Here is a 10,109-nt window from a genome sequence, read left to right on the forward strand (position 1 = left end):
TCCAAAACAAGTCCTTTTGCTGATTCATGTTGTTTGTTCATCCTTGATGTTTACTCCTGTCATTCCACCCCCTTGATACGGAGGCGCCGATGGTACTGATGGTGCCGATGTATCAAAGCGACAAGTACGGTCCCCTGTCTTAGGTCGTCCATTCGGAAGTTGCCCGTCCTCGGGGAAACGTATGGGCTGTCGCGGCCCTCCAAACCAATCTTCAGATTGGAAGATGCAATCCACGGCATCCATGCAGCCACCGACCACACAGGAGTGCAGAAAAGGCTGAAGCATAGCACGAAACTCACAGCAGAAGGGAGCTTTCACTCTTGGAACGAAAAGTTGTTTCAATCGTAAATAAATGTCCAAATCCAAATCCTTTACTAGATCCAAATCTATCACCAAATTGTGAACTATCATAAATGGATAATTAACATCTTTTTCAGAGAACATCGGAATTGGAGTCATCCGGTCCTTCCTGAATAATAGGTCGTTCCTCAGCTTGCGTCCTAATATCCGTTTGATGATTATCTGGTCCACAGACATAGTTCCTCAAGAAATTCTATAATATTAACCAATCTTAGGTAAGTGTTGATGATAATCCACATAAGTCCATAATTTAATAAAGTAAGGCTTACAATTGTTTCTTAAACATATGTCAAATAAAGATCTAGGAACATATGTATTCCTTTGTCTGCATTGCGAATTGATTCTACATAATAAATTATCACCAAATAATAATGATCTATTATAGTTAAGTGAAATAAGTCCATTAACATAAAAAGTACCTGCATTAGAGTGTAAGGTTAATAAATCATGATCAGACTTCATCACTTCAGTGAACAATCCAAATAAAGTCTTAACACACAAATGTATATTATATCTACAATAAACATCACAATGCAAATTATTATCAGAAATACAATTCCAAACATGATTCAAAAACACACACAAAGAGGGCACTTGGCCTTCCAAGGTCCTATCCAGTGGACACCATGGTCCACTGCGTAAGGTTACTAGTCTACATAAAAGAGAAAAACGTTCCTGCCCAAACAGTGTATATGCACTATATAAAAACCATGTATTTACATGAAATTCGATGCAAAGATGACAATTTGCATAGTGCAACTGTTCAGAATAATTCCTCGATCTTTCCGTCCTTCTCCTTCTTGGATTTGATGTTCTTAGTGCCTTTCGTTTCATGGTCCCTGTAATGTTGAAGTTTATCCATTTTAATGTAAGTTTTCTTTCCTGCAGACTTATTAATCTTTAAACAAACCTTAATACATAATACAAATAATACAAAACAACATACATATAGCAATCCTTCCTTAAGCCAATGGAAAGGGTTCCATCTCATAATGCAACTAACATCTGCATGAACCAATTTTCTAAAGAAACCTACAAAACTACAATCATAAGTATACTGAAAGTCACGCGGAATCAAGTATCCGGAATCAACCAACATTTTAACTTTATGAGTTTCTCCTGAGAATCTTTGGAGAAGTTCAGTAGTTTGATTATGTACTGTCTCAATTTCCTTTCCCAATGAAGCATAAATGGACTTAGCTGCCTCCGTTGCCTTCATCATATGTTTATATTCTTCCGACAGAGGTGGCTGGGGCACAAAAGTATGTAACCCAAAAGTATGATTAGACAAATAAACCACCTGAGTCAGGACTCGTACATTTCTCGTGTTAGTAAAATTCAAACTCCTAAACAGATGTTTCTGAACGGTCAAATTCATATGTTCCATCATCATGACATTAGTATGTATATGGCAACCAGCATTCAGACTCAAAGAATCACTATAAGAAATGTTTTGCCATCGTTGAACCATGTACGGTTCAGGATAACAAGACAACATATTAAAATTCCCAAGATCTAACAAAGTAGCCTGAGGCATAGATATAGTTATATCAGAAGTCCTAGGTTCATCTGAGAAAAGATCATAGGCTATAACAGTTGTTTTACCTATCGCATAAGTGGCTTCACTAGGCACATAATATGACATATTGTCCCATTTTAACCAATAAAACTTATCAAATGGTATTATCCAATCTTTACCAATTTTCTTCGGTATAGCCTTAGTTGGATATCCTATTACAACCTTAGATGTTGACATTTGCCATAAATTAATCATACAGACACCAGTTTCACACCAAGAATCCTTTGTAGGATCCAATATGGTTATAGCTGATGCAGTTTCCATGCCTATGCCAGTTCTAAATAACAGTCTTATTTCTTCTAATCCCGCGGTGATCATTGCCTGCAGATGTTCACACTCCTGAGTTGCCTCCAATTGTTTCATGCGTACATTCCACGATGCATCCATAGTCTCAATCACCTTACTTAATGAATCAACATGATGTTTCAAAAGTTCCTGTTCTGCAGAAAGTCTTTCCATAAGTAAAGATGCGGAGTGCAGATTTTTAGATAATTGTGAGATAACAAAGTTCTGTTTATTCTGAAGTCCTCGAAGAGCTGAAATTTCTACTCGAAGTTCCTCCGTCATTGCTCCAGCGATTGCTGCCCCCAAAGCTGCTCCGGCCAGGAAAGCGCCAATCGCTGCGAACTGCAAAGGTCTCCGTCCTGCTGCATTTCTTTGAACTGAATAAAACAAATCTGGCAACACAGTAGACTCAAAAGAAGGACATACAGTTTCACCTTTCAACAAATCACTAACAGACAATCGTAACACAATTGGCTGTACTTGTGGTTGTATCAAAAATCTAACTGGCTGATGTAGTAAAGGTAAAAATCCTGGAGCCTCTAAAGTCTTCATAAAATTGCCGTCCTTTTCCTTGCGTGGGAAGAGGACCGCTCTTGGGAAATGGGCAGTAACCCATCCCTTGGTTTCATTAAATCCTCCTCTATCAATTAAGCAAGGATTCAAAGAGGTCGGTTCCATGTAGCATTTCTGCATATCCATCTTTGTACTATATATAATATGATTACCTGCATGTGCATCAAACACATCAGTATTATTATGTAAAACATCATGTGTTACAATATCATAGAGATTCCATTCATTTTCACTTCCTGGTAATAACATATACCAGTAATAAGGTAATTTTCCTGGATATATTTTACTAGACCAAGTAGAGAAATCCATTCCTTGTGTCAACCACCATTTCAGAGTTCTTCTATCTGCTACATCCACATGGTATCTAATTATAGTATCCCAGAGCTGTGCTCTAGGGCACCCAGTCTTCAATGACCAGTAGTCATCAGCATTTACCAGGTAAGTTTCTGTTTTGTGATTCACTAAAGTAACTTCATCCAAATCTGGTGGTACAAATGCAAGAGAATATACTGTTGGATGTAAAGTATAATCCCTCGTTTGTTTTTCCTCATTGCCCAATACAACATTACCACCTTCATAATGTTTGGAAACATTTCCAGTTATATTTACATCAAGAGGAATATCATAGTACGTGGAATCATTATGCATAATAGACCTATGAATACCAATCACATATTGCCATGAATGTGGAAACCATCTGCAAATAGATCTTTCCATAGCTAAACTAACATTTTTAGTGTCCACATAATTAGAATCAACTCCCATCGGGATTGACATATTATGGATATTCACTCTGATTTTGTCATCACTCAAATTAAACACGGGAATCAAAGTCCCAAAGAAATTATCATAAAACTTAAATGTACAGTCTTCGCATTTATAATAAGGCCACTTTGAAGATTCTCCTTTGGATCCATTATAAGTATAATCTACCTGCAGAAATGTAACATTATAAAAGTGTTTTTCCAAAATATCCTTAGGTGTGACAACCAATACAGGTTGCCAGGACTGATTATCAAACCTATGCCACGTATTATTCACCTCAAGATGCATATGAGAGGCATTCAAATATACAGCATGAAGAGGATTCTGTACACAATTTTGTCTGCTAAAATTATAACACCATGTCCAATTAAATATATTATAATATTGTGTGTAGTTTTTCCACACTGTCTGGTTAACAATGTATTCGTCCACGGTGAATTTATAATCATGTAACCCTGGACTATGCACTCTCTGTCCCAATTTCGGGCCATCCACAATCTCTGAGAGGTCCCATTCATTGTTGGCATTTTTAAAGACATACCTCCTTGTTTTGTTTTCAAATAATAGCCATCCAGAGTGATTAAACATTCCAAATTCAGGATGTAATACCCCAGTCGTCCTGTAAGTTGGACCCAGCCTACAGGCCTGTGTGTGAATCTTATAAGTTACAGATGAATAATTACCAATTTTATAATAATATCTATATTGGCACCACTTAAGGAAGGTTGAATCAACAGGGAAGCAAACTCTACCAATAAATGCTTGTCCCTGTGTTCGGTTAAGCATATCTCCAAAAATGCTACGGATACAAACATACCCGATTTTATCCTTTATTTTAGGAGGCGTGGCCACGGGTTTAACCAAGTTATGGGTAAATGGCTGTGGTAAAGGGTCGGTCAACACAACAGGTGATCGCCAGGTGGCGGTACCTAAGGTATTGACTTTCCACCAATTATCTATAGTAAGATAAGATTGGTTCCGTATTTCTAAGGATCTATCAGGATTCTGTAGAATCTCGAACTTTCCATATATAGGTAAATTAGGAAAATCCGCTACACAAGATACATAATGGGTATAATTCAAATGAGTTCTGCTTTGCACATCTTCAATATATATAGACATATTCCTTTGTTTAGTGCTCATGGAATCTAGATACTGCTGTAACTCTATTGGACACCATGTCCCGTAGGGTTCAACTAAAACTTGCGGCCATCTAGGCAACGGCCTAGCTCCTTGTAAATGTCTAGGCAATCCTTTCCACTCATCCAACATTTTCTTAGAATCATTATATGGCAACAAATTTATCCCCAACGTAGTTGTTCGTGGGGTTGTAGTTGTAAATTCACCAGAACCCTCTTCTTCTCCATCATCATATGAAGAATAGTCATATTCTTCATATTCATAATCGAATAAATTATAATCATTCTGTTTGTTGGACACCCAAACCTGAAAAGGCAGTGATGCAACATCCTTTTCTGCTGCTTTTATACATGTAAAGTCATTCTCTTCTGTAGACTCCTCAAAAGTATATACAGTAAGGTTTGGATTATTAAGCACTGCTGCTGTAGCATTATAGCTCTTAACTAAAGGTTTGCCTCCAAGTTTCCTATAATAATACACAAAATGTGGCTTATAAGACCACATATCCATAATCCCAGGTACCAGATGACATCGGAGGGGGTTAGTTTCATATTTATTAGAATATCCTCCATCCGCACTAGATCTAAACATTGGGCTATATACCCCAACTGTATTGATGTCCCAAAAATGGTCACACCCCTTAGGTGCGGAGTATTTGTTATAATGGTGGCAAAATGCATAATTATGATAAAACAGGTATCTAATAGCAGTAAAATTTTGTAGGAATTTGTTACTTTTCCAATATTGTGGTATTACTGCACAAGAATTATTACACTCTTGAAGTGAATGAGTGAAATTAATATAATTGAAGATCCAATCTTTGTAAGAATGCTTGGTCAGGTTAATGTTCCTGATACCAAAATAATATGGAGTTATAGTAGTAAAAGTAGTGGGAGTTGTAATTTGATTTCCCATTACTGAATAGAACTGCAGGGCTATCAAAAGTAGCAAAAATAGCAAAAGTAACAAAGTCCTAGGTGCCATTACCAGAAACATAGTGTATAATTAAGTACATAACAGGGTAGCAAATCCCGTACCAACAATTTATGATACGTTTGGTTCACGTTAATATGGGTACAGTCAATACCGTTGTGAATGTGTGAATGATTAAAACAAGTAGAACCATTCAAAAGAGCTGTCTGCCATTCGTTACAATAAAAATATCCACCCAAAAACAAGCAAGAATATACAATCAGGATAATAAAGCATATGTTAAACCAAACACACAAACGTTTACCTAGTGACAACATCTTGGCTTTTTACTAATCTGAGGTCCCCTTTTCCAGTTGATACCCATAGGGTATTTCCTTGTCCGTGTGATACAATCTCACCTTTAATCACAGAGTTATCTTTTCTGTTACGTATCCACACCTTATATGGTCTTATATTATCTGGGTTTGGGTCCCCGTCTGCCTGCACATCGATGTCCTTTTGGAATGTTTCCTCAAAGGGTGATCTCCTGTGCAGTCTTTGCCTAGAATTAAGTTCAAAAACTGCAATCAGTATTGCCTTGTCAAATGGCACATCTTGTCCTATCTGCCACAATTTAGTCTTTAATAATCCATTGAACCTTTCAATATTTCCTGCTGCTTGTGGATTATAGGCCAAATGAAAATCCCAATTAATCCCTAAAACGTCAGCTAATTTCTGAACATTTCTACCAGTAAAATGAGAACCCTGATCAGAAGTCACATTCCAAGGACATCCATATGCTGCACACCAGCTCCAAATAGTTTTCATAGTAGAGCTTTGATCTGCATGTCTACTTGCACATGCATGTCCCAATCCGGTACTACAATCTACCATAGTACACACATATTTTCCATTCTGCAACGGACCAATATAATCAATTTGTACCTTCTCATTAAATCCTCTAGGGGATGGTCTATTGTGGGGTGGATCTCTCCGGAAACGTTGCACCGAGGATGCACATAGTTCACATCCAGATATCGCACGCTTACATGCTCCCCAGGTAACTTTTATATTTCTGCCCTGAAACCACTGGAACATTCCATGTGTTCCAATATGTCCTAATTCCTTATGCAATTGTCGTATCTCATCCTCCGAAATATCAGCATTTAATTCAGGAAGTTTTATATGCCAATTTGGGTCACGTTTCAACCGAATCTTTGTATCTGTTCTATCTAATATTTTCCAAGGGGCCTTATTCACCAATTTTAGCCCTTCGGAATCAAATTTACTCAATTTGTCTGCCACATCATTAAATTTAGATATTTCATCTGTACGTCCTGTGTGAGCATCAACGTGCGCTATCTTTACATGTATAGGTGCCTCCGCAAGAAATTTCCAAATATGTATTCCCCATACATCTTTTCCATTAATTTTATAATCAGATTCCTTCCACTTTGCAGACCATATGGCAATACCATTACAAACTGCCCATGAATCCGAAAAAACGTGTATATACTTTTTCTTTTCATGGATAGATTGTTCAACGGCCAATTTTACTGCACAGAGCTCTGCTAACTGTGCTGAGGCATCCGAGCCTTCCTTCACTAAGATCTTATTATCACTTGGTCGATATGCCACAGCTTTCCATTTAGTGATATTTCCTACTACTTTACTTGATCCATCTGTGAACCATGCATTTTTATGAGAAGCAACTGCCCCCCATCTTCCAATAGGTTGTGTCTTTGGTTGTTTAACCTCTACCGGTACTTCTACCATAGGCTGAGCAAAAACTAATTCTGATAACCTTAATGTCTTATTATTCCCTGACACTGTTGCATCATTAATTATAGTTAACAAATACCATTTCCATTTCAACACTTTTTGTTCCATGGGTAAACCTCTAAAATCTTCCTCCTTAGTTCGTACCCAATCCAAAATTGGTATCTGAGTTCTTAATGTAACTACTCTATTAGTTAAAACAAAACCTAGACTCTGTACCGCCGTATAAGCTGTCCACACTGTTTTTTCAAAGAAAGAGTACTTGTTTTCGGAAAAAGGAAATCTTTTGGAGTAAAACCCAACTGGTTTAGTCTGACTATTACTTTTAGTATATATGCCCCAATTTCCAAAGTCATTGGCATATATTATATCAATTATAATTTCTTCACCAGGTTGAGGTACATACAATTGGGTATATGTCTGAACATATTCCTTAGCTAATTCTAATGACTTTTTCTGTTCCGGTCCCCATACAAAGTCCGCAGCTTTCCTGCATACCCTGTGTATTGGAGCCAGAATCATTTGCAAATATGGAATATGTAATCTCCAATATCCCAAAATGCCCATCACCTGCTGAGCCTCTGTCTTGGTTTTTGGTGACTGTAAAGCCAAAATCTTATTTATCACTGCATCCGGAACCTTAGGTCCTTCTGTAGTCCACACCACCCCCAGATACTTAACTGACGTGGCTGGACCCTGAATTTTATCAGGATTGATGGACCATCCTTTTGACTTCAATAATGTAACTACCTCGTCCTTTACCTTATTTAACTCGGTCATATCTTTCCCAGCAATTAATATGTCATCTACATATGACCATAACTTAGTAGTTCCTTTATCTTGAAAATCCTTTAACGTTTCTTGTAAAGTTACATGTGCTATAATTGGGCTATTTTTATATCCTTGTGGTAACCTCTTAAACCTATATTGTACTGACTCCCAAGTGAATGTAGTCAATTCTCTACTCTTAATATCTAATGGGATAGCGAAAAACATATCACTCAAATCTATAGCACAAAAACAAGTAGGTGAAAAATTTCTAATTTGAGCATAAATGGACTCTACATCTGGGAGAGTACCTGGCATAGAGGGGGTTACTTTATTTATATTCCTATAGTCTACCGTCAATCTCCACTTGCCATTAGGTTTCATAACAGGCCATACTGGACTGTTATATTTAAATGATGATGCCTTTTCTATTATATCTTTTTCTAACATTTCCTTTATTGTGGTGCTAATCTCTTCATGTCCTCCTTTAATAGGATACTGTTTAGTAAATACTGGTGGAGTATGGGGCAATTTTACTGGATCAATCTTTACTTGACTTAAAATTTTTGTTTCAAAACACTTCAATCTCTTCAAAGGTAACCATTCACCATATAATAACCTGAGTTCCTGAATTCCTAATACTCCATGTGGAACTTTGCCTACCAATACTTGTATTGTATAATCCAAATCATATATTTTAAATGTTACCCATTCTTTTCTCATTTCTGCACTATGTCCAGATACTCCTTGTACTATAACTTTTTCCTTAGCTGGTTTATTATTTACAAAATCATCTCTGACTATTGTTACCTCGCTTCCCGTATCTATCAGGAAGGAGTCTGTATATTCTTGATTATCAACTACAAATTTTAATTGTATGAACGGCCGGGTGTCTGGCCGTTTTGCCATCTGGGTGTTCCAAACCTCTGCATTGTTAAACCAAACCTTCTTCTTTGGCCCTGCACCTGATTTCCTCGCGGTCTGGTGCCCCTTTTATAATTATTCTCCTAAGCGCGGCTGTTAAGTGAGCACTTAAAGGGGATCCTTGAAACTGATTATAAATTTTGCTAAAATAGCTAACTTCTTTACTATCTTAATCCCTTCACTGGGATTCTTCCACTGTACCTGGCCTTCAAAGACACCCCAATCTATATGTGGGATGGCCTCTGCCCAGGCTATTGCAATCCAATCCCAAAGTGTGCGTACCCTGTCAGGTTCCTCTTGTACAATCTTTGTTAAAGTATCCGCAACACTCGGATTGTCTATCTGGATATTAACCACCTGCATCTCCTTGCCTGCGAGTCTTATAGACTCACCTCCCTTACTATGAATTGTAAACAAAAAGTCTCCGTCGGTCTGACCTTTCTGTGAAAAATCTTGCCTTAACTGAACCATTTCAGGTCTAGTTAAGTCCCTAGTTTCAATAACTTGTTCCAACCCATCTGGGCGTCCCCGTCCGGGTGTGGATGTTTTAATTACTGAAACTGGCATGCTGGCCTTATCAGGAGCTTCCAGTTGGTTCAATATATCTTTCAAAAATGGGTTATTACTTCCATTTTTAAGGGCTTCTTTTACTAACCTTTTGCCTCTTAGCCTGTCATCATCTATATCATCTATAATTTTACATAATATTCCCGGGATTTCTTTCTTGTCAGCCCGTTCCATTATGGGCTTGACGGTCTGAGGATTACTTAATGTTACCTCAACTGTGGTTCCTTTCTGGAACTCAGGCATCTTTGCCTGAACAATTCTTTCAATACCTCGCCATGGCGATTGAGATTTTAATTCCTTTTGCTCGAGCTTTAGTTCTCCTATTCTACATTTCTGCCTAAATCTTTTTATTACTTCCTTGAAGCCCATGTTGCTATTTTTAAGAGGATCCTCAGTTTAGCTATATGAATTTTCCAAGCAATAAACCCGTTTGTTTCTATCTTATAAGGTATCTGAC

At 37.5% G+C, this 10,109-nt stretch overlaps 1 protein-coding gene across 1 annotated transcript; it reads right to left on the reverse strand.

The window, feature by feature from the left end:
* Nucleotides 1-444: 444 nt before the first annotated feature.
* Nucleotides 445-5,698, reverse strand: LOC131423313 (uncharacterized). Its single transcript, XM_058572051.1, has 2 exons — nt 1,081-5,698; nt 445-553 (listed from the first exon to the last, which is right to left on the reverse strand). Exon 1 carries the CDS (start codon nt 5,696-5,698, stop codon nt 1,124-1,126), a length of 4,575 nt encoding a protein of 1,524 aa, XP_058428034.1. The 3' UTR covers nt 445-553; nt 1,081-1,123.
* Nucleotides 5,699-10,109: the final 4,411 nt, after the last annotated feature.

Source organism: Marmota monax, unplaced genomic scaffold (assembly GCF_021218885.2).
Source record: "Marmota monax isolate L192 unplaced genomic scaffold, Marmota_monax_Labrador192_F-V1.1 WCK01_AAM20220418_F8-fsc00123, whole genome shotgun sequence".
NCBI classification, from domain to species: domain Eukaryota; kingdom Metazoa; phylum Chordata; class Mammalia; order Rodentia; family Sciuridae; genus Marmota; species Marmota monax.